At 40.7% G+C, this 25,245-nt stretch overlaps 1 protein-coding gene across 2 annotated transcripts; it reads left to right on the forward strand.

Annotated features, from left to right (window-relative positions):
- The first annotated feature begins 788 nt into the window (after window positions 1-788).
- BST1 (bone marrow stromal cell antigen 1) lies at window positions 789-17,716 on the forward strand. Of its 2 annotated transcripts, none has more exons than XM_030563822.1 (9): window positions 789-1,119; window positions 3,258-3,387; window positions 4,671-4,806; window positions 5,366-5,448; window positions 6,132-6,208; window positions 9,736-9,828; window positions 11,053-11,139; window positions 11,689-11,748; window positions 17,227-17,716. In XM_030563822.1, the coding sequence occupies exons 1-9, from the start codon at window positions 941-943 to the stop codon at window positions 17,345-17,347; spliced, it is 966 nt and encodes a 321-aa protein (XP_030419682.1). In that variant the 5' UTR covers window positions 789-940; the 3' UTR covers window positions 17,348-17,716. The 2 variants fall into 2 exon arrangements, with proteins under 2 accessions (XP_030419682.1, XP_030419683.1); XM_030563823.1 differs by having other exon boundaries at window positions 11,689-11,761; window positions 17,227-17,306.
- Window positions 17,717-25,245: the final 7,529 nt, after the last annotated feature.

Raw genomic sequence — 25,245 nt, forward strand, 5'->3', positions numbered from 1 at the left:
GCAGGAAGTTAAGTTTAATCCATTTGATTCTGAGTACAATTGATTACAGACCATAAGGCAGTTTTCTTCACCAGGAATACTTTATAATCTGTCTTATCAGAACACAAGTTTTGTTGCCAAAATCCATGGAGAAATGAAAAGATATGGACAATACTTATGTCACCTATACTGATTGTGTTGCAAGACCATCTGAGAATTAGGATGTGTGAACTCTTGTTGTGAAGTTAGTGCTTTAATTGTTGTGTGTTCCTTTGCAGTTCCCCCTTTGCAGTATTGTTGTAGCCATGTTGGTCACAGGATATTAGAGACAAGGTAAGTGAGGTAATATCTTTAATTGGTCCAACTTCTGTTGCTGAATGACACAAGCTTTTAAGCTACACAGAGCACTTCTTTGGGACAGAAGTTTGTCTCTTTCACCAACAGAAATTGAACTAATAAAACATATTACCTCACTCATCTTGTCTCTCTGTTTATTCTTGACATTGTTATTTCAGCAAATTTTGCAGTCAGTAGAAAAAGGTATGTAAGAGGTGTAACACTGTTTGAAATTAAATGGTATTAAAATATTTTCATTAGAGCAAATTGCCATGTTCAGTATATTGTAGGATTGCAATGAGTATTCAGCAAATCTGAATTTTTGTTAATGGTACATTAGTGATATGTTTAGAGGGGATGTAATATTATCTAATAGTCACAAGATGGCAATAGTACAAATAGTTTTACAAGCTGGATTTTTTTAAGGACTTTTAGCCCTCCACTAGTTCCAGGAAGCTGTTGCATTTCACAGTAAAGTTCATTTTCTATCTGACTCTGCACCTAGAATCATTTAAGTGCAGGTGCACAGCCTATATTGATACACAAACATAAAACTGCAGTCTTCTCTTTTCCATTTGAACATTTGATTATTTTATTTCTTTATGATTTTGGTTCTCAAAATTTCATGATGAAAAGCTTCTTCTTGTCTCTGTTAGTAGGTCTTCTTTTCAGTAAAAACTACGTTAAACCCACAGAAATAGATGGGAAGAAGAAATGGAAAGGTGAAGGTACCACACCTAACCTGGAGAGCATTGTAATTGGAAGGTGTTATGAATATATTAGAATTGTGAATCCAAGTATTGGGTAAGTACTCTTCTCTTTCTGAATCAGTCTCCACACTTTAATGGTTTTACAAATCATGGGCCTGATACGACAGTCTTAATCATAGGAGTAGTCCTGTTGAACCCAACAGGTTTGTAGTTGTTGAGAAATCCAAAATTCATTTTTAAGAAATCTGGTAAAAATAAATATATTAAAGAGATTGGGGCATGGGAGGAGTGAGCAATATTGTCAGGAATTCTTCAAGTTTTAGCTGATCTTTTCTTTTATACTTTAGGGACCTTAATGAAAAAAGTTAAAGGGATGGGATATTTAATTTAATGCTCTTGTGCTTTATGTTGTAACGTGAATTTTTGATAGCCAAAACCTGGCCGTATTGACATGTTTCTCATAGTAACTTAAACTGTATTACATTAACCCTAAATTCTAGTTCCAATGAATGATACAATAGACTTGTGGACCCATATGAATAACAATGGTGAAAATGTTGGAACTGGTGAGATGAGACTTAAATAGGATTTTAGCTGAAATTGGTGTGACCCAGGGTTTCATTAGAACATGTTTTAAACAAAGACTAAGATTCTGAGTTCATCCTGCAAAAAATTAGGTATTGACTGGAATGTTTAGATTAAAACAAAGCTTATGCACCTTTCTGACAAAAAAAACAAGTGTCTTGTTCTAAGACACTCATCTGTTCTGAATAATGTAACATTTTCTAGGAAGGGTGGAGAACAAAAAGCTAGTTCCAAGGAGATTAGAGCAGAAGGCTTCTGGAAAGAAACCAAGAAAGATTTATAGAAAAAAGAAACAAGGAGAAACAATGTGACAAAAAGTATCAGAATGAAAGTAATAGATATAAATCTAGGAGTCCTTGTGGCACCTTAGGGACTAACAAATTTATTTGGGCTTAAGTTTTTGTGAGCTAGAACCCATTTCATCAGATGTATGAAGTAAAAGATACAGGAACAGGTATAATACATGAAAGGATGTGGGTTGCTTTACCAAGTGTTAAGTCAGTCTAAGGAGATAAATCAATTATCAGGATACCAAGGGAGGAGAAATTGGCCCATTACAGACAGTTGACAAGAAGGTGTGAGTAAAAGTAGGGAGAAATTAGTATTGAGGCAATTAAGTTTAGGTTTTGTAATGACCCAACCGCTCCCAGTCTTTATTCAGGCCTAATCTGATGATATCTAGTTTGCAATTCCAGTTCCAGTTCTTAATTCCAGTTCTGCAGCTTCACGTTGGAGTCTGTTTGTGAAATTTTTTTGTTGAAGAATTGTGACTTTGAGGTCTGTTATCGAGTGACCAGAGAGACTGAAGTGTTCTCCTACTGGTTTTTGAACGTTATGATTCCTGATGTCAGATTTGTGTCCATATATTCTTTTGCATAGAGGCTGTCCGGTTTGGCCAATATACATGGCAGAGGGGCATTGCTGGCACATGATAGCTTATATCACATTGGTAGATGTGCAGGTGAATGAGCCCTGGATGGTATGGCTGATGTGGTTAGGTCATTCAGTAGGGGATCAGAATACTTTTGATTTTGTATTACATGCTGCTCAAACATGAGACAACAAGCAATGAAAAGAAAAATATGCAGTAAATGAATTGTTCAGGCATTTACTTCTAAACTTAAATTCCTGTTGAAGTCAGTGAAGATGTTAAGTGGTAACTTGATTACAGTCTACAAGTACCTACATAGGGAAGCGATTTCTTATAGTAGAGGGGTCTTTGATCTAGCAGAAAAAGGGATAATGAGCTCCTTGAATCCTATGTTACAGTTGTAATATAGGGTCACTTAGAGATTTTGATCGCTGTGGCCAAACTCTGCTACAAATGCTTCTTTTGTGGTTAGAACATTTCTAAGTAATAAATCCCAGTTCTACAGAACTGCATAGCAAGTCTCATTATGAATACTATGCCATCCATGGTATTTGCTGAATTATTGTAAAAGTCTAGCTGAATAATCCTAGTCCAAATTCTCATGTTTTAGATACTAGTTGATGGGCTAATGATTTCATTAGTTTATCATAAACTTCCCCCCACCTTAATAATCTTAGTTTTATTTCCTTTTGGGGATTGTGGGAGGTTGTGAACAAAGCACATATTGCTGGTCTGCCATGGCAAAATAATATTACCATTTGTTTTAATTATTACAGTGAGAAGAACTGTACAGAGATATGGGAAGCTTTCAGAAAGGCTTTTATTAATAAGGATCCTTGCAACATTTTACCATCAGACTATGAGTTATTTATTAACCTGGCACTGCACACAATTCCACCTAACAAGGTACTGATTATCAGCTGTATGTTAATGATCAGCTATCATGTCTCCCCTGACTTAGCATTCCAAAATTGACCAGATTTGATATGGTGGACCATGCAATGATTTTCTGACCACTTTGTGGGTTGCAGACCAAAAGGTTGAGAACCAGTGTTTTAGTCCTTGACCCTACAGCAACGAAGTGTCAGAGCGATGTAATATGGTTTATAATTATTTGCTACAATACTGAAGTTGCAGCCAAATAATTATGATTTTAAGCTGGTCAACATTATTACAGATAAGTATGTGTCCAGTTGAACAGCTGAAAATGTATAAAAGCCCTCAAAGCACTTTAATTAAACCAACCTCAAAACCTATCTTATGCATGTTTAAGAGTAAATATCTTAATTCAGCTCTGTCAAGTGAGCTCTCTAATTTCAATGTCACCATTGTGAAGGGTATGGTTATACTAGAAACCCTACAGTGGCACAGCTGCACCATTGTGTTATAGAAATTACAAAGACAGGAGAGGTTCTTCCATTGCTGTAGTAAATCCACCGCTCTGAGAAGCAGTAGCTAGGTCGACAGAAGAATTTTCCCACCATTTATCGGTGTCTGCATCAGGGCTTAGATCGACAATTACATTGCACAAGGCATGTAGATAAGCCAATCTAACTTTATAGTGTAGATCAGACCTTAGTTTTATTTTACTTGTATTTAGGGCTTGTCTGAATGGCAACTTGTGCACAGCAAGTTGGGGAGTAAATCTACAGCATGCCAGCCTGCCACACACAAAGTGGTCATGTGGACCCTGCTGCCACACACTAGAAGTTCCATAGTGCTACTTTCAGTGCATGGCAGCAGGGTCCACATGGTCACTTAGCGCACTGTAGTTTCACACTCTGGCTTGCTGCACACTAAGTCTTCATATACACAGGTCCTTAGTGTCTATATGCCTAACTTTTCCTAAACCTGTCAGCTCAAGTCAGGCAAATTCTAGAGGCCTTGAGTCTTTCTATGGCTCAAGCTCTGTTCTCACAGTGGTGTAAATCCCCCCCAAAAAATCCACTGTCAAATTATGCCAGATTTATACCATTGTGAGTGCAAACTTTGTCCCTATAATTTTATTAGTTGAAGTATATTTAATTGATGTTAGGTTGATTAGAACAAGCCATCTGTGAGTTTCTGAAGTATTTAGAAATAATTTCAAAACATGATTTAAAATGTTTTCCCAGCCACGCAGCAGTGATGGCATCATGCACACACATCCAAAAGACAGGTTTTTTTTTTGTTTTGTTTTCTTTCCTTAGTCTCTGTTCTGGGAAAATAACCATCTGCTGGTCACCAGCTATTCTGATAGAACTCGTCGCTACATGCCTCTGTGTGATACTTTAATTGGTTCATTTGGAGATTTCCTGAACTGGTGTGGACAAGCAAACGATACTGGTCAGACAAGAAATGATGATAATAAAAAGTTTGTTATAAATTCATGGTGGGGCTAAAAAGATAGTGATTGCTTTGTATTGGAGATATGGGTCAGATTCTGCTCTCATACTTCAGGGGAGTTACTCCTGGTTATGTGGGTGAGCGTCCTGATTCTCTACTGGCTTGTACTGTATAGACGTTTACACTTCAGCTGCAGTTGAAGCACACACTCTGAAATTTGAACGGAGGTGTTGCAATGGTGGATTTATGTCACCTTTTCATTTCCCGGATCCTGGGGCTTTCTGTGCACCAGACCAGTTTCATGACATGAGTTAGAGCAGTTTCCACAGATTATGCTTTGAGACCATAGCATGTCATTGTTTGTACAAAATGTAAGGGCTAGTGAAAAGGAAGAGAGAAATGGTGCAGTACTGTCATGGATGTATATCCTATTGGTTCTCCAACCATGCAGAACCTAGAACAAAAAACACATACAATATATATTTTAAAGCCACCTTGGATTTTCTTTTCCTACCTGTCATCATATCTTTAATAATGAGCACTGTGTTTCTTCCCACAGGATTTAATTATGATTCCTGCCCTAACACAGAAGAGTGTGAAAATAATGCAGTAGAATCTTTCTGGAAGATTGCATCAATCACTGTAAATCATACAGTTTACATTCATTAAGCATGTCCATGGATAGTTCAGAAAGCTTTAGTAGGGCCAAAAATATTTTTTCTGGAGTTTTTACCTCTAGCATAGGCATACCCTTAAGGCCTTGTATTGACTAGAACTTAAAGGTGTGATGTAAGGAGGAAAAACATAAGGTTAACTACCTTGTGTGTTAAAAATGCCACCTACCTACCCACCTCAGTGGTTGGAGGAAGATGACTGGGCAGACAGTGAAAGAGGACAGCTCCAGCAGCAAGAGAGGGAGACACTCAATGAGGGACACTGAGTAGCTCCTCCCTCCTCCCCTATCCACCCCTTATAGTCTATGGCACCTATTGGCCAGCTGTAGGGACGGGTGCTGATTGGCCTGCATCCCCCAGCTCAGTGATTTGACTTGGAGCACAGACCATGTGAAGCCTCTTGCACCAACCTTGCCGTGGAGAGACCACTTCTAGGATTGAGAAGACAGATCACCTTTTACAGCCATTAAGTTCTGGTCCTCTCTACTGCAACTGCCAGTTAGTTAACCAGTTTTGATGGTGGTTTTGCAACTTGGGCATTTTCACTTATGGCCCCTGCCACTGGCCATAACTATTTAGTTAAAGCACCAATCTGTATATAAAAATCTACAGGGGATATTATAAAGAATAATCTTCTGTTATCTATTGCAGTATGCAAAGCAGAGCTCTGGGGTTATATACGTTATGCTGAATGGTTCTGCGATAGGGGGTGCCTATCCAGTCAAAGGGTAAGAGAAATAAAATAATGCTCTGTTAATATTTTATAGTTTTATTTGAGAAAAAATCAAACATTTGGCTATTGTACCACACAAAGCTGTGGAACTGAATAATTTTCAGAAGTCTGTGGCCTCAAAGCCAATATTTTTTTTTAACTAGACCTGGAGTAAAATTTTAGAAAAGTCTTGGGTGCTTGTTGTGCAGAGTTCTGTATTCTAATTTGTCAAAGGCAACAGAAGTAAAACTAGGCTGTTATACAACATTGTTTATAAAAGCAAAAACACTGAATTAGTCCAAACAAAAACGTCTACTGATACCACCCAAGGACTGTGTTGAGATTATGATGAGTAAACAAGAGAAGAATGAAATCTGAAATTAATGGATGAAAATTGCCATGTCAGAAAGTAGGCCTAACTGGAAGACAAAATGATGACATGGAAGGGTGATTCCACCCATCACCCCCTTTTACGGTCCTTAAAGGAGACTTTGGGAGAAAGAGATCAAAATGCAAGAGGACAGGTAAACTGAAAGGAGAGAGTTCAACTATCATGGCTGCCACCCCTATTGTCTCATGAGATCCTAGGAATCTACTGTTACACTATTGGGCCTGCATTACCCTGATCAGAGAGCGCTGTCCTGACCTGACCAGAACAGAGAGAGACCCAGATTAGATACTTCAGCAACTTCATCAATTTCCGCTAAATCCTGAACACCACATGGAATGTGAAACTTGGTTTTTCGCTCTCCTCTCCTCCCTCAAGTGTCTTTCTTCCTTCCTTGTCTTCTCTTTCCTATTTCTCTCTTTTTGCCTGTTTAAAAGGAGTCTGGGTTAGCAGGCCAAGACAAATGCATCTTTTGCCACACTGTTCTGAAGCAGTGACCACCAAGGCAGCTAAAAGCAATGCCTTAAACAGCCCTACTCTGGTACAAGTTTGCCAGGTCTCCAAGTGGCTGATAAGATTGTGTGCTGCATTTGTGTTTCTCCAACAGTGAGATGGCTAGCAAGAGTCAGCATCAAAGACAGGAGCTGGATTTTCTCTCTTTACTGTTTTTTCTCCCCTTTTTTGTTTTTAAAGGTTTTTAAAGATGACTGTTGCCATGAGACTAAGCGGGCTGAGATCTCTATCCTTGGAACCCCAAATCCTGTTTAGAACTCTGGATGCTGTAAAGTAACAGTCACATTAACAGCTTTGATTCTCTGGGACCATTGATTCCCTGGAGACGGAATGCCACACTTGTCAAGATGTCAGTTCAGCAAAGCAGATGCTTAACTTTAAGCACTTGTTTATTTTTCACTGAAGTGGAACTTGACAAAGCTTAAGTTCTTTGCTTAATTAGGCCTAAATGAGAAAACAAAACACAGGGAGACTCCAAAAAAAAAAAAAAATAAACAGGTCACAAGTAGCTGCTTGTGTTGCTATACACAAGGCCTGATTCATTTGCTCTCCAATATTAGGTAATTCACAAATCACGATGAAAAGGAATAGAGACTTTTGATAAACCGAGAGAGGTTTTAGCAAATTCTGAGGTCCAAGTGACAGTCTAATTCTATAGGTCGGCACAGGGAATACAGCTCGTATTTGAATGATGATTAGAGCAGGTGACTTCCCTTGGCACAAATTAAATCTATTCCTTTTTGAGACAGTATGTTGTGATTAATTTAATAGCGGTTAAAACAACCATTCTTGTCCAACATAATACTCTCAGTTTAACCTTTGGAACAGACTATCAAGGAAAGAAGCAAAATCTTCATTGCTTGGAGTCTTTAATCAATACTAAATGTCTTTCTAAAAGATATGCAGGAGTTCAACCACAGGTTATTGAGTGTAATAGTGTTCACTTATGTAGTATGTAAAAATAATTCTCTCCACTGCAGGAATTACTATGTGAAATTCTGTGATCTGTATTCTGCAGGATTTCAGATAAGATAATCATAGTGGTCTATTTTGGCCTAAAATTTCTTCTCTTCTAGGCTATATAGCTGGTACAATATAGAAATCAAAATACTTCAAAAAATTCCTGTAGAATCCTTGCTCTCTTCTGTCAAGACAAACTATATTTCAAAAGACAGTGGGCCAGATTTTCAAAAAGCAACTGTAGATGCAAATAATCACAGGTGGCTTTTTTTTTTTTTTTTTTGGCAGAGTTACGCAGACGCAACACATTATCCTTCAGCTGCCTTTATATCAAGCAATTAGACATCTAACTTCTATGATCTAAGTTATATCAGTTTCTCCTGCACATAACTGCACCCATCATTATTTGCCCTAGCATAATTACATGCATGAACAAGAAAGCTGGGATGAGACTTCATTCAAAATCAGGCCCAAATCCTTAATTTATAAATTTTTGTTTTGTTTTTTTAAGACCAATGCCTTAGAACACATTTTAATGCAATATGTTAAATGGCTCCTTTTGATTTGGCACCCTCCGTTAGATTTGGAGACCTCTAAACTCACACTTTGTGCTTTTATTATTCTATTTAAAGACTTTTTTTTCATTAGGCCATCATCAGTTTAATTGAAATTATTTTTGGATATGCCTTCGATAGTACAACTAGCAGTGAGAAAAACTTAGACACAAGAATATAGAAGACCTTTTATTCTGGTACAAAAGTTCTCAGAACTTATGACAGGAAAGTCACACAACATAAATACAGATAACGTCCTCTACTCTTTGCCAGTAAAAAATGATCTCATCTTAATGACTCAAACTGCTCTGATAAATCACTCCCTAAAACAATAGACCTTAACCTTGCAGCAGTAAGGCTGATTATATGTAAAACGGAAAATCTGGTTTAATATTTCACTATTTACATACTCCTGGTCAGATGTGAGATCAGTTGGTGTAACTCTGTTGACTTCAGTGGAATTATTCCAGCAGAGAATTTGGCCCTCCTGTACCTGGACTTTTGAATATTACAGTATTTAACAAACAGCAAACCTGCCTATGGAGGATTCTTCCCATGTCAGAATGGACAGATTTAAAAAAAAACAACCAAAACCCTCTCTTATGGTCTTAGTTGTTCCCATGCTAGTTATTTTACACCCTTTTGACTTACTGCTGTGATTTTATATCTACTAATATATTTGTCTTGTGGTTGTTACTCTTCCTTCTATTTTAAAAAACAAATCCCACGCTGTGCCTGAAGAAAGGCTGCTCTTGTAGGGTTTTTTGCTTTTGTTTTTTACTAAATACCTAGCTGTTTGTTATAAGTGCTGCATTTTAAACCCTTATTCCACTCACATCTTTATTAATAGGGTTTTATTCCTGCTCCATCCTGCTAAGATCAACAATCAATAAAACAAACTTAGGATCCATACACCCACAAACTTTGGGAATACTCAAAATTGGAATCAGAATTTTGTATCTTGGTTCTATCTCTGATAATGAGCCCAAAAGAAACGATAGGTACAAATGATCTGGACCCATATCTCCCATTGAAATCAATGGGAACAGAATTAGAGCCCTGGTTACTGAGAAGGAAAAAGATCTTTTCTGTTCTATGTTGTTTTAAATATTTGTTTTCTTTAACCAGTTTTTTTGCAGACTATGAAGTGCCTAACTTCCAAAAAGACAGAATTTCACGAATTGAAATCTGGGTCATGGATGACATTGGGGGACCTGACTTGTAAGTTATAGGTCTTAAAAAAAAACCCTAATCTTGTTTTTCCTGTTTTGAATCTGTTTTACAGCTTTCACTTTATTTTTCTTTATTACTATTACGTTTCAGTAACACTCAATGTGTTTGATGCATTCCAAACACAAAAGAAACTACAGTGCCTTCCTTGGAGAGTGTAGCGTCTTTTTAAAATATAAAGTTGATGTGACCAGAATTAGGCACAATCAAAAATAATGTAAAGCCCTAAATCTGCTGAGTCAGTAGGTCTGTGTAAGAAGATGTTATGGAAGCAGGCCTTAAGTGAGGGCAAGGCGAATACAGGTTAGACTAAATAAGAACCAACTAAATCCCAAATCAAACTCTGAGATTTGAAAAATGTCTTTTCACTGTCCCCAGTGCATTATTTTCAGTTTTACACCTCTCTACAGTCCATGGTTCTGGAAATTAGAAAGTGGTGAAATGCCATAAGGAGGTCTCTTCTCATAGTACTTGTGATCAATCCAACAACAAGAACTACTAGTAGTTTTGAGAGCCTGAACTTGGGAGATTTCCAGCCTGATTCTGCAATCCTGGGAGATTTAAATATTCATCAGCACTTTTCAAGAAGCTTATTTGGACCAAAACTCTTGATCAGCCATTACTGTTTTATTAGTTAATTGAAGTAAATTTTTATCCAGCCACAGGAGTTAAGGTGGTCAGGGAAGCACTCCGTTATTGGAGTTTAAATCTGAATGTTCATGTCCAACAGCAGGGGTTCTAAGTGATTGAGGAAGGACTCAAGTACAGCCTGTGGAGTCCAAAGGGGCTGTGGCCAAAGTTCCAGTTGTTGCAAAGTAAATATAAAACACTACCACTGATGCAAGTGTATGATGAATTCTGATTTGGTAGCATTTTACATCCACATTGCACAGGTATAAATGAGTGTACAACATACAACGTACTGGAGAATCAGGCCCCCTATATTTGTATTAGTCCAACAGGCAGCTGGTGGTATACTTGTTTTTTTAGGGAATTGCTGTTTGGCTGCAAGATACCAGTCTGGCCAGCTTGCTAAAATTCTCCTATAAACTACTATTATATTCCCTAAAAAAAAATCTGCTCCAGTTGTAGAACATTAAGGTTCTGCAATTAAAGCCCTAGCTGCCATAGCAATTGACACTATGGACACTATTGTGCATAGCAAAATAAACAGTTAACTAATAAAAGACTTTGTTAACAGATCTCTTTTTACAGGGATTCCTGTGGGAGAGGCAGTGTACAAATACTAGAAGAGAGACTCAAAACCATGGGTTATGACATCACCTGCATTGACAATTACAAGTAAGTGGAATTTCTTTAATAAATATGAGGTATTTGCTAGAGTTTTTCAGAAATTTTAACCTACTTCTACCCATGAGTATTCCCATACTGCAGACCCACTAATCTACTATGGTGTAGCTTTAGTAAGAAATTGACTTCTGGAAGTGATAATGCCACCTTCCTCAGCTATCTCAGGACACCTCTTGATATGGCAATCGTACAGTTTGTAATTTTGTTATTAAATGCAACAGTGTCCTCACTCAATATCAGACACAGAAGACGGCATGGTCCCTTCCACGTAGAGCTATCAGTTCAAATAGGAAATTAAAATCTGAACAACAGTTATACATTAATATTCCCTTCTCATGTCTGCAGAATTACTTATGGTAGCTGTACTTACTGTGATACCCAGAGCTTCATTCTAAATTAAATACCATTAAAAAAGGAAGGTTTAGGTATCCAAATTGTGCATCTTTTCATTTTATAACATCATTCAATTTGTTTCACTTCCTCTTTTATTTTGCTTAGTTTTCTTACTGAGTGATGCTAAATAAAATAATTTTGTTACAGATCTGTACTGCTGTTAAAGTGCCTGGATTATCTTAATCATTCTGATTGTTCCATGGTTTTGTAAGTAAACATGGTAAATAAAATCAATCCAATTTCTACGCCATTAGAGCCAAATGAACAATACACAGCTAATAATTTATTCAACAGATTTCACCTGTCCTACTGATTGCAATTTGTCCATGACAGCTGTATTGAAAGATATTATTTTGAAATTATTCAAGAAACAATTCCTGCTCTATAAATTGTGCACAAGCACTTAATTGCAAGTATCTGATATTCATAATTAAAGCAGTGTTGATTAGTTTTGATTGAACACACAGACCGCATGGTATATTGCTATCCACTGATTGCATGAGCATAACTCTTAGAATCAAGTATCTCTTGCAAATACTCGTTGTTCATGGAAAGCAAATTTTGCATTTCTAACTTTCTCCAATAAAATTGAGATCATAAATCAAATATAAGACTGCAAATCTAAATAACAGCACCTGTCCAATTATGTACAATGTACCTCCTTGAAATTGGGGATTGAAAGTTAACAGTATTCATATCCAAACATTCAGAGATCTTATATTTCACCAGTACACTTTTATGAGAAACATATGGAAACTTAAGCATAAGTAGACACATTCATCTTTGCTGTAAGTCTAGCAAAGTACATCATAGATAAATATAACCCAAGGGGTGGGGAGAAGAATTCTTTGTATTAACTACAAAAATGTTCCCCAGCACAGAAATTCCTGAGGTTGAAAGGAAAAAAACAAATATCTAGTGCTGAATTTGAGCTCAGGTGATTAAGGCGGTCATATCTCCTAAGTGACCTATATTTTGTAGTGATAATCCATTGGCCTAGGACAAGTATATAATATACAGAAATTGGGTTTGTCCATCAAGCACAGAGTACATAGGACCATCTAGTGTTCAGCATCACGTGGCTCCCCCACCATCAGGCAGCAGAAGAATGCTATTGCTTCTGGGTTGGGCACACTCTACTCTCTCCTGCACTGAATAGGTATTCCAAGAGCACTTCACTCAGCACAAGGAAGAGAAGGATACACATGAGATTGCAGGGATAGTGTTTCCACGTGCCTTTGATATAAGATTCATATTTAACGCTCCTGTATCTTAGAGAAACTGGTAGTGGTGTTCTACCCCAGCAGTGTTCTCTGTTGGATAGCTTTTCCCTGTCTTGGCATGTGACAGTCGCAAGAGTGTTCCGTTTGGTTCCATCATCCAAAATTATGTCCTGGCACCAACCACTGAGTATGTGAAAACAGCATTTGAGAGACAGCAAATGCTCACATCAATCTGAGCAGATTGTGTTGAGGGAGCAGATCATGAAACCAACCTGTTCCAAGCTTACAGAGACATTTATTTATTGCTGTATACCATGTACAGGGTTGTAATATCGTATGAGCTGATGTGATTTAAAAGAAATGGATTTCTTATTCTCTGAGTGATTGCCAAAGTTTTTGCTCCTAAGTGGAAAATAAATTGTGATTGCCAGTCTCTACCCAACTTGTGAAACCCACATCCCCAAAAAGCCAGTAATTTTCTGAACAAACTGACAATATTAGCTAGCTGGAGAAATCTGAGCTTAACAGGGCTTTCCTTTTGGATGCTCTGAGTTCTTAATGGATGCTTTAAGAATGACTAGACTGGGTCAGACCAGTGGTCCATCTAGCCTAGTATCCTGTCTTTTGACAGGTGCCAGTGCCAGGTGCTTCAGAGGGAATGAACAAAACAAGTTCAAATGATCCATCCCATTGCCTATTCCCAGCTTCTGGCAAACAGATTCTAGGGACACTTCTGAGCATGGTTTTGCATCTCTGCCTATCCTGGCTAATAGCCATTGATGGACTTATTTCCCATGATCTTATCTAGTTCTTTTTAACTCTGTTATAGTCGTGGCCTTTACAACATCTGGCAGAGTTCCACAGGTTGACTATGGGTTGTGTGAGCAAATACTTCCTTTTGTTTGTTTTAAACCTGCTGCCTGTTCATTTCATTTGGTGACCCCTAGTTCTTGTCAGGGCCGCCCAGAGAGGGGGGCAAGTGGGGCAATTTCCCCAGGTCCCGGGCCCCACAGGGGCCCCCATGAGAGTTTTTTGGGGCCCCTGGAGCGGGGGCCTTCACTCACTCCGGGGGCCCCAAAAAACTCTGGCGGGCCCCAGGCCCCTGGAGCTTCTTCCGTTCCAGGTCTTTGGCAGTGAGGGGGTCCTTCCGTGACCCACCGCCGCCAAATTACCACTGAAGCGAGACCCTCCGCCAAAGTGCCCTGAAGACCCGCGGCGGGGATCCCCCGCTGCCGAATTACCACTGAAGACCCGGCTGCCCTTTGGCAGCAGGTCCTGCTTCGGCGGTAATTCGGCGACGGGGGGGCCCCGCCGCGGGTCTTCGGGGCACTTCAGCAGCGGGTCCTGGAGCAGAAGGACCCCACCCCGCCGCCGAATTACCAACGAAGCAGGGGCCCCCCGCTGTCGAAGTCCCCAGGCCCCCTTAGTCCTTTGGGCAGCCCTGGTTCTTGGGTTAAGAGAAGAAATAAATAACACTTCCTTATTTAATTTCTCCACAGCAGTCATGATTTTAAAGATCTCTATCATATCTCCTCTTAGTCATCTCTTTTCCAAGCAGAAAGGTCCCAGTCTTATTAATTTCTTCTCATATAGAAGCTGTTCCATACCTCTAATAATTTGTTACCCTTTTCTGTACCTTTCCAATTCTAATATATCTTTTTTGAGATGGAGAGACCACATCTGCATACAGTAGTCAAGATGTGGGCTTACCATGGATTTATATGGAAGCAATATGATATTTTCTGTCTTGTTATCTATCCCTTTCCTAATGATTCCCAACATTCTGTTCACTTTTTTACTGCCGTTGCATATTGAGTGGATGTTTTTAGAGAACTATCCAGAATGACTCCAAGATTTCTTTCTTGAGTGGTAACAGCTAATTTAGACCCCATCATTTATATGTATAGTTGGGATTATGTTTTCTAATGTGCATTACTTTGCATTTATCAATATAGAATTTCATCTGTCATTTTGTTGCCCAGTCACTCAGTTTTGTGAGATCCCTTTAACTCTTTCCAGTCTGCTTTGGACTTAACTTTCTTGAGTAGTTTTGTATCATCTGCAGATTTTGCCATCTCACTGTTTACACCTTTTTACAGATCATTTATGGATATTTTGTATTTTGAACAGTATAGGTCCCAGTACAGACCCAGAGAGTACACCACCTCTCTCCATTCTGCAAACTGACCATTTATACCTATCCTTTGTTTCCTATCTTTTAACCAGTTACTGATCCATGAGAGGACCTTCTCTCTTAACCCATGACTGCTTCCTTTGCTTAAGAGCCTTTGGTGAGGTGAGCCTTTGGCGAAAGTCTTAAGTACGCTATATCCCTTGGATCACCCTTGTCCACATGCTTGTTGACTCCCCCAAAGAATTCTCGTAGATTGGTGAGGCATGATTTCTCTTTACAAAAACCACATTGACTCTTCCCCAACATATCAAGTTCATCTCTGTGTCTGAAAATTCTGTTTTTTACTGCAATTTCAACCAATTTGCCTGGTACTGAAGTTAGGCTTACTGGCCTGTAATTGCCAGGATTGCCTCTGAAGCCTTTTTTTTTAAAACTGGCATCACATTAGCTATCCTCCAGTCATTTCTCTCTTCTTCATGGGTTTAGACCAGATTATTCAAAGTCTTGTGTTGTGGGCACATTCCTTAACTGAGGAAATCTGGATAGGAAACCTTTTGGAAACAGTTAGTGTTTTGTTCTTTTCACCTAAGGGCTGAGCATACCATCTCTTCAGTACTACCTGTCACTGCAAGCAGGGACCAGCCACCTGTTCCCTTCTATCTGTCTCAATACTTATATGACCACAATCACCACAGTATCTGAACATGTCTGTATTAACAGAGCACATTCCTTGTGCTGGCCCTGATTCTGCATGTTACTAAAAGCCTCAACTCCCACTAACCTACCTTGCAAGAATAGGTCTTACTTCCCCTCCTTGTTACATCCCTCCTAAGCTTTCTACACCTTCTTTTATATTCAGCTGTGTGTGATCATACTGAAATGCTGATGCATGCTCAACTGCTGTTCACATGGAACCTTCTCCACTTTAGCCTTCTAAGTTCTCATTTGAATATTTGCTACTACCACTGAGTTCCACACCTGTGGCAGCTCCACCACGGCCTGTGCCCTTGGCTTCAACGCCCACCACAATGGCCTTCCTCCACATCATTGCATAACCCCCACAGCTCTCACCACTGGTGATGACTAGGAACAAGGGCATCCCATATGACACGCTGAGTAGTGATAGCTGCCCAGTTGCTGTTCCACTTGAGATACGAGTAGGCTAAAATGAGAGGGGAGGGATAGCTCAGTGGTTTGAGCATTGGCCTGATAAACCCAGGGTTGTGAATTCAATCCTTGAGGGGGCCACTTAGGGATCTGGGGCAAAATCAGTACTTGGTTCTGCTAGTGAAGGCAGAGGGCTGGACTCAATGACCCTTCAGGGTCCCTTCCAGTTCTAGGAGATAGGTATATCTCCATTATTTTTTTTAATTTATTTATTTATTTTTTAGAAATAAAAGCAAAAAGATACCCCCATGGAGCAGTAACTTAAAAATCTGCAACAGTAATCTTAGCTTCTTGTCCCCCCTGCAGAAGATCCACCAAGCAGATTGTGATTTGTTTGAATGACTAGGCTATTTGAAATTTTTTCTGACTACCTTTCCAGATTTTGTTAACTCCATGAATAGATCCCAATTATTAAATATGCTGATAATTTAATTCGACAAATAGCTTGTACAGAAATTGTTGTTTCACTATTAAAGACACATTCCAGTCAAGAGCACAACTAACATTTAAAGAATAAACATTGAAACTAGATATTCAGGTCTTTATTACAGGCTCTACTGCAGCCTCTCTTACAGTGGCTCAGTGCCATAAAGCAGCTGAACAGATGGCTTAAGTGTTGTGTAAGCAATAACCTCAGCACATTGGTCAGGTAAAGTGATTTAGGTGGCTTTATTCTGCACTTAAAATCCCTGTCACATAGGCATTCTGAGGGAAGTGGCCATGTCAGAGCAGGAATGGCAGTGACCAGAAGCTGCTGTGTGGCACCACTCTAACTTACACTGGGGGCCATGCTCAACCTCAGAATCCTGGAAGGCCAAAGGTGGATAAATGCCCTTTTACCCCTCTCTACACTTTGCTGTGGCTCTTGTGAGGATCTCAGGCTTACACTGTCATTGAAATTGACCATTAGGTGGCGCACAATCATCAGAAGAAAGCACTCCAAATGCAGGCTGTTACTAAGGTCATATAGTTAATGCAGGATTCTGCACACAGATATCCTGTTTACAAAACCATGACAGCTGAGCAGCACTAAGAGTCACTGTACAAAGATTTCTGGAACTGAATGTTCAGCTTAACTTTTGGACTTCAGACCTGCCTACAAAGCTCTGGTATTTAAAAGGATATGTACTTAGCATCCTGTTTTTCTTTTCTTTTCTTCAGCTCTGCACCTTCAACACAAAGAGGACTTATATCTCCAGACAGAGGCGGCAGCCGCAGCAGACTCATTTATACTATTTTTGTAGCATTTGTTTTTGAGATCTGCTTTAACCCACTGAATTAATGTATGTAATTCAATCCTTCTGTTTGCCTCCATTGTCTGTAAGTTTGGCATTATCCTGTCTCTGAATGTAATTCCTCCCTTAATTCCTGTGATTGCAAGTCTGCCTATTATAACCTATGTAACATTGCCTTTGACTCCTCTGCTGCTGGAAGCTTCATCCATGCCTTCCTCTCTCCTTATCTGGGTAACTCCCTCCTTGTCTGTGGCCTCAACCTGTTCCAGTTATCCAGAATCCGATGATGAATGGTACTGCCCTTTTATTCACCTGTCAGGAACCAGGCCCACGCCACCCCTATTCAATGCCACCTGGGAGAGTGGGGGGCCAGTGGGGCAATTTTCCCCAGGCCCTACAGGGCCCCCACAAGAATATAGTATTCTATAGTATTTCAACTTTTTTTAATGGAAGGGGCCCCCAAAATTGCTTTGCCCCGGGTCCCCTGAATCCTCTGGGCAGCCCTGCCCCTATTCACAAATAGCTTCATTATCTCCCCACCCATTTTTGGATCCATTTTAAAAACTGCCTTCTTGTTTTTAAAAGGCTTCCTTCTGCCTTGGGCTTCATTCTCCCCTGCCATGCACCTTGTGTTATCTGCACCTCTTTGAAGTGAGTGCAGATGGGATGTAAAACGCTATCCGTTGTGTGAATGGGTAGCATTTTAAACTCACTTTGTACAAGCATAAATAACAAAACTAGGAGTAAGGCAGTGGAGAATTTGGCCCATTGTTTTCACATGCACTATATCCATCACTATCAGAGTTCCTCAACTGGTTGCTTCCTGGGAGAAGGGGAGATTGGATGGGGCAGAGGTCCTGGGGGAGGGAGGCCATCAGGAATAAAAGCAGGGTTGGATGGGCTGGCGGAGGTCTGGGGGCAGTCAGCGGACATGGGAAGTTGGATGGGGCAGGAGTCCCTTGGGGGGCAGATATGAGGTAGGGGCCCCCTCCCCTAACCAGCCCTCCATACAATTTATGAAACCTGATGCGGCCCTCAAGCCAAAAAGTTTGCCCACCCCTGGTTTAGAGCGCTAAGTAAGTACTAACTGTCACAGTTTTAGGTAACTACACCTGGATCCTCCCCTCTGTGGTCCACTCCAGGAGTTCCCAGTCAGGTCTCCAGGCATCACTTGTTTCTGGGCAGGGACCCTTGCCCCACTCCCTTCTGACCTAAGGTTTTAAGGCTGAAAAGCTCCCTGCCTTACACTGTGATATCCCCAGCAAGCAGTCTACCTAAAGGTCAGCGCCTGTGCTTTTCTCTCTCTCTCTGAGGGCTATCAACAGTATATTGTCAGCAGTTACAAATTACCACACAACTCTTTCTGAGCAAGCACCTTTATTGTTAAAGATAAAAGCATTATGGAGAAAACATATTAAAACAATAAACAGATTTAAATACACACTGAACGTACCGGGCGTCACCCATCAGTCTTATGGGGCCCTAGCAGGCCAAAATCTTTCCAAGCTTCAGCAACCATTGGGGTTGCCCATGGACAGGATACCCTTTCCATTTGCTGGATCAGAATGAAAGTCCTTAGTCAGTTTAAATGCAGCCTTTTTATATCAAAAGCCCTTGCTTTGTTTGTCGGTCTCCAGAAAACCCAGTTTGAATTGGTATATGCATACCTCCCCAGCAGGAAGTACCTCTCTGGAGGTCTTTACTATCTGAGTGATTAAGAACATAAGAATGGCTACTGTCTTCCGACAGTGGATACTGGGCTAGATGGACCATCGGTCTGACCCAAAATGGCCATTCTTATGTTCTTAATCACTCAGGTAGTAAACAACCCCAGAAAGATGCCACTCCAGGGAGGTGTGCATATACTGGTTCAAACTGGGTTTTCCAATCAGCCCCCCACCCTCATTGTTTTTAGTTTCTGGAGGAGCTGCAGTAACCCTCTCCATTCTGCTGGAGTTGCATAAGATTCCTGGCCAACAGTGATATTTAAACCATTCATAAGCATACAATATGGTCCTCAAAGACACTGCATGAGGTTTCAATATCTGTCACACACCACATGCATTCCCCAGAAACCAGATGGGAGGTGGAAGTGAGAGGACCAGGTCTCAAGTTCATAACCAAAGATCTTGGGGTGACAGGAGTAAGAGGGGGCATGTAAGAGCTCCTCCTACAGATCTGCCCCATAAGTTCTAAAGAGATAATATATGGGATGGTTGTCAAACAACTTCATACAGATTTAGAAATGATGTAAGCTGGCTTGTTAGCAGAATGTTTATTATATGAAAAAGCTGAAATGTAAAATTAGGAAAGGTAATAGCAGAAATGCCATTCAGGGTATAAGCTGTAGGTTCTCCTAGGATATTGGTCTAGTACCCACTAACTAATAGTTATGCCCACTTCTTTAGGGGGGTTGCAATATCTATTATGTCTCCTATCTCCACCCATTTATTAATCTCCTATAATGAACTAGATATAGTCTCCCTCTCTTTTAACCCTACATATTTTTCTATTTAGCACATTACTAAATTACTACTTTCATATTTAACAAATGTGGAACTGATTCTTCCTCCACACATTTCTGTCTCTTGTTAAGTGTAACCAATAAGATGAGGAAACCATTCAAGAAGGAGGTCAAAAAGCAAGGACAGTTTGTCAACCTCCCTGCACTTTATGCAGCTAAAGTTTATTTTTGTCATGTTGGCTTTGGAGTGATATACAGTCAGTGAAGTGACATGTGGGTGTCTCAACCTCCAGTGCACTGCAACTTGCAGCTGAACTGAGCAAGAAGGGATAGGTTGGAGACTGTTAGAATAAAAGGCATAAAACTCCCATTCCTAAACCTGGCCTTTCTTCTAAGAGCAAGACTAATTTGATCTGTCAGATTCTGCCCTCAATTACACCAACGCAATCCCCACTGAAATCAGTTGTAAAGGAAAGCCTATATCGCCTTCCTTTACAAAGCTGCTCTTCTCATATCAGTTCTACATTAATATCAGACCATTCACTTCAATCCAGTTCCTCAACATATACACCAGCATAGTGAAATTTGAAGGAAAAACAGACAGTAGGTTTTAATATCATATACACTGCATTTAAATACAGACGCTCCCCGACTTACACAAGGCGTTCCCATAAGTTGAATTTTGCATAGGTCGGGAATGTATACCCGACAATTACATACACACACATACCCCACCTCCCACCCCCCCAAAAAAGTTTACGGAACTTTTTCCATAAATCCAGATTTGCATAAGTCGGGTTTGCGTAACCTGGGGAGAGTCTATAACAGATTTTGAAGTGTTGTAGTTATCCTGATCTCTGGAGATCGAGACTATTATTTGTACTACACCCAAGTCTGTCTTGGCATCTCACAGTACATATGACCAGCGTGGTTCCAGCCACCAATTCTGCGGGACAGTGTGTTTTGCTGAAGTACAGCAAACAAGTACCATTAGTTAATGAAATAGGGAGTGCAAACAGAGTGCTACATACCGTATATTATAGAGAGAGACAGTGACATGAACTGCAGCTGGCTGCCTAACTTCCATCCAGAGAATCACTATTTTGGAGGCCTTCAATCTCAAATAATCCAAACCCTTGGATGTGCTGCTGTTCGCTCAGTTCCTGGAATATTCCCATTTTGAAGTAATGTGTTGCCTTTCTCCAAGAGTTTAGTTCACCTTTATTTTTCCTGTCTTTTAGTGAAAAGTGGCAACAGCCAAGCATCCCTCTCACTCTAGCCAGCTGCCTTCCCTCCTTGAATCCTCAATGCATTCTGCTCTCTGACCTCTCTCACTGCTGCTGCTATTTCCAGAAAGAAAGAGGAATTCTCTGGACTCCCATTGTGAGCTTGCTTTCAAGGCCCTCTCAGTATCACTAACCTGCACTGGGTTAAATAAGCAAATAGCTGCTAGGATGGTTTTTAAGAAGAGCAAAGGCAAGTAGACTATATGATGTGTCATATGGAAGAGAGGTTAAGGTTAAGTGTGACTCAGAGGAGCAGACTGTGCAAATATTTAAACATTCACACACAGGTTTATTTTATGCGGGTGAAGACTGGGGAAATCTCCTTTGTCAGGTGCCATGGTTCACATAAACTGTATTACAACCCTTCACGCAGTTTTCCTGTGAGCAGCCCTTCCAAGTGTCAGGCCTTGTACTTCTCTCAGGTGGAATCCTGCAATTCACCCCCACTCTTAGACTGGATCTCCTGCTTACAGAGCCTCTGTTTACCAACTGTGTTGCCTTAGCAAGCCTAACTGAGTTTGGGACCTGCCAGATACTTTCTTTTGGGGCCTGTGAACAGTATGAAGATGCAATGACTCAGAACAGCTTCTTTCAAAAAAAGTATTTATTTATCCATAGAGACATAAACAGAGAGGGAAAGGGTTAAAACAGAAAGGCCTACATGCATATTGTTTCACATAAAATTTAGCCTTTCCTTCAAGACTTACATGGGCCCAACTTACGCCAGGTACCCCAACATCTGAGATTGGAGGGTCATTGTCTCCCCAGAAGTCACTGTCCCCTTCTGTTTCCCTCTCACATTTTATGGACAAGGATTTTAACCCCTCAAAAGACCTTTATTTCATTTTTCCCCCATTTGGATTTCACCCTTCTCACTCCTCCGGGTCATCAACCAGCCTGATGATCAGAGCTTGGTGGGGGGCATTAACAGGAACTGAAAATTGTATTGTCAGTTAAGCACCAGTAATTGGGTTATCTACAACAACTGACTTTGCTTCCTGTGGACCTGTAAAACACACCCAAGACTGAGTCAATTCTTTGCACCATATGGCAGACAAAATGATCATAGTCAAATAGAGATAGGTATCCATAGTATTTATTTAAAAAATACAGATCTGCCATTTTCTTCATACCATTGTTTTGCTAACAGTGATTCCACAGCCATTGGAGGATAGGAGTTCTTCTGAAGATTTAACCTTAAAAATCTAATTTGTGGTTTATAGATCCAAAATCCTTCAGGGATTGTCACAAATCAGTGTAGCATTCTGAACTGTGGGGTGTGCATTGCCTGACCCTGGGGCAGGGGTTGGGGTGCGGGAGTGAGGGGTGCAAGCTCTGGGAGGGAGTTTGGGTGTAGAAAGGGGCTCCGGGCTGAGGCAGGGGGTTGGGATGCATGAGGGGGTGTGAGGTGCAGGCTCTGGCGGAGAGGCACTAACCACAGGTAGGCTGCCTGCCTGCCTGCCCTGGCCCCACACTACTCCCAGAAACAGCTGACTGCAGGCAAGTCTCTGCGGCCCCTAAAGGTGACGGGAGCAGCAGGTCTCCATGTGCTGCCATCGCCTGCAAGTGCTGCCCCCTCAGCCAATGCTGAGGGCAGGGGCAGAGTGCAGAGCCACCTCCCCCACAGGGGCTGCAGAAACGTGCCAGCAGCTAGCCACTACTGGGCGCAGCATGGGACCGGGGCAGGCAGGCAGCCTGCCTGAGCCCCCCTGTGCTGCCAGACTTATAGCAGCTGGAGATTGCAATCAACTGGCAAAGGTTCCAAGATCAACCAGTCGATTGTGGTTGATCGGTTAGTGATCACTGCTGTAACTCCTCTTAGGATATGCTGGGAAATTGAGCAAAGGCAATAGGCAACTTGTATTAGAAAAAGGATTTTGGTCTAATGTACAAATGCAAAACCTGTGGTTGTGTCTTTATGTTTATTTTCTGTGTGACCTGTATGTGTTTGTTTTCCCAAACTATTTCATCTTTGAATCTGTGACCTTTCTATTAAAGAAACTGTTGGGTCTAAACTTTTGGTGAACTTTGGGGAGCCAAAACACACCCAGACTGGCCGTCTCTGCATAATCCTTTCTGAACCCTTTATCGAACAAAGCACTGACCTGCAAACTACTCATGACACCCCTTCTCAAGTAGCCATTAGCCTTTATCTCTATGCATTTACTTGTTAAACTTGCTTTTCCTGTAAAATCTTGATTGATTATGCATGACCATTATCTTTTGTTAATCACTTTGTTTACTTCTGTGTATAAATATTGATGCTCAGCCCTAATAAAGGCGCCACACTTATTCTAAAGCTTTTGGGATAGTGTGAGCCTGTTGATCAACGCATTGGTGTCTGGTCTCTGACAGAATTGTGTGCCCATACCAACTCCGCACGAACTCGGGTGCTGGAGAGGTGAGTGAGGACTTGCTTTATTACCTAACAAAACCTTTTGTTTATTTTTACTCCAAGCGGGTCCCTGTTGTGCAAACTGTGTGCAGTGTTTGTCCCAATGTGAACTGATAAGTGGGAAAGTGGGAACAGAAGGGGAAAGTCCAAGTGTCTGGTATTTAAGAATGTTGGGTGGATGGATTTGGGGGAGGCTCAGGACCAGAAGGGTTGTGCAGGTCATCCTCTAAGGAGTAACTAGGCTGGTGGTAACCAGGGTAGACCTTTCTGCTTATAGGCTGGCTATATGCATCAGTGCTTTGAGCCATAGCAGCATAGCATTAAAGTACCCAGGGCAGACGGTGGCAGAACCCCTTACTGGTGTGAGTGATCTCCACAATATTACCAAGGCATTACACCACTTGGGCCTATGAATGCAGTGACCTTTCCTTTCATATGCTGGTAATGGGCCAATCAGAAATGAAGAATAGACAATGGGATAGAAGACTTGCATCAATAGTACTACAATATCTATAATAAAAAAATCCAAACCCTATTGTTCTGTATTTTTCTCCCTACAAACTACATCTAATAATAGGGTTGCCAACTGCCTAATCACACAAACCCAAACACCCTTGCCCCACCCCCTTCTCTGAGGCCCCGCCCCACTCACGCCAACTCCCTCTCCCTCCCTCCCTTTCACCAGGCTGGGACAAGGGGTTGGTGTACAGGAGGGAGTGTGGGATGCAAGCTCTGGAAGGGAGTTTGGGTGCACGAAGGGGCTCAGGGAGCCTGCCTTAGCCCCGCTGTGCCGCCGGACTTTTAGTGGCCTAAAATCTCCTGTTTGGCTGCAGTAGCCTCCTGGAGATATGGCCTCATCCCAGGAGACTCTAAGCGAAACCAGGAGGGTTGGCAGCCCTATCTAATAAAACATTTTTCTATGCCTTAAAAATGCCTGATTTTTCAGGGGTTTTACCCTCAGAAGATCATTTTAGTGTTTCTGGCAGACTAACTAGAGTAATAATAGTACTATGTGCAATGTAAAAATACGCCACTCTCTTGTAAGTGCACAATAACATTTTTTCTTTGAAAGTGTTTTCTCCCCCAGATAATTACACATTCAAAAACATTGTCAATGTAAACACTCAGGAGTAGATTCTGCTCTCAGGACATCAATGTAAACCAGGAGTAGCTCCACTGCAGCTAATGGAATTATACATGTATAAAATTAACAGTATTGAAATCAGAGCCAGGCCTTCCAAACATGCATGGCTGATATTTATTTACGCAATAGAAAAACTGCTCTATTTAGTTTAATAGACTTTACCCAAATTATTTTTTCTCAGCCATTTGTTCTCTCACATGACACTGCAAAAGAAAGAAGTTAGGTTAGGTTTTCTTTTCTCCACCCACACCCCCATCTAACAATGAACAGGACAATGAAAAGGTCACTGCCACCATAAGAGGAAAATGGTAACATTATTTGCCTTTGCTCCTTTCATGCTTTCCCCACAATGTAGCAGAATGCATAGAAAAGAGTAGCACACTGCAATCAAAATAGTCAATGTTTTACTGAAAAAAGGTAGGCTTTCTGCTGGTCTACATTCTATAACCACTTCCTCTGTCTAAAACTCTGGCAGCGCACGAACTAGCATGTACACCTTTCTTATCTAAGGTCAGGCTTCTCAAAAGGAACCAGGATGAATGTGGAAAAAAATTGTGTAAATATCTCAGAAGCAAATATTGCAGCTTGTACTGTGGGAAGTGCAAATAATGAGTTTGCGCTGCCATTTTACAATTTAAATTATATTTGTGACATCT

The sequence above is a fragment of the Gopherus evgoodei genome, chromosome 5 (assembly GCF_007399415.2).
Source record: "Gopherus evgoodei ecotype Sinaloan lineage chromosome 5, rGopEvg1_v1.p, whole genome shotgun sequence".
NCBI lineage: Eukaryota > Metazoa > Chordata > Testudines > Testudinidae > Gopherus > Gopherus evgoodei.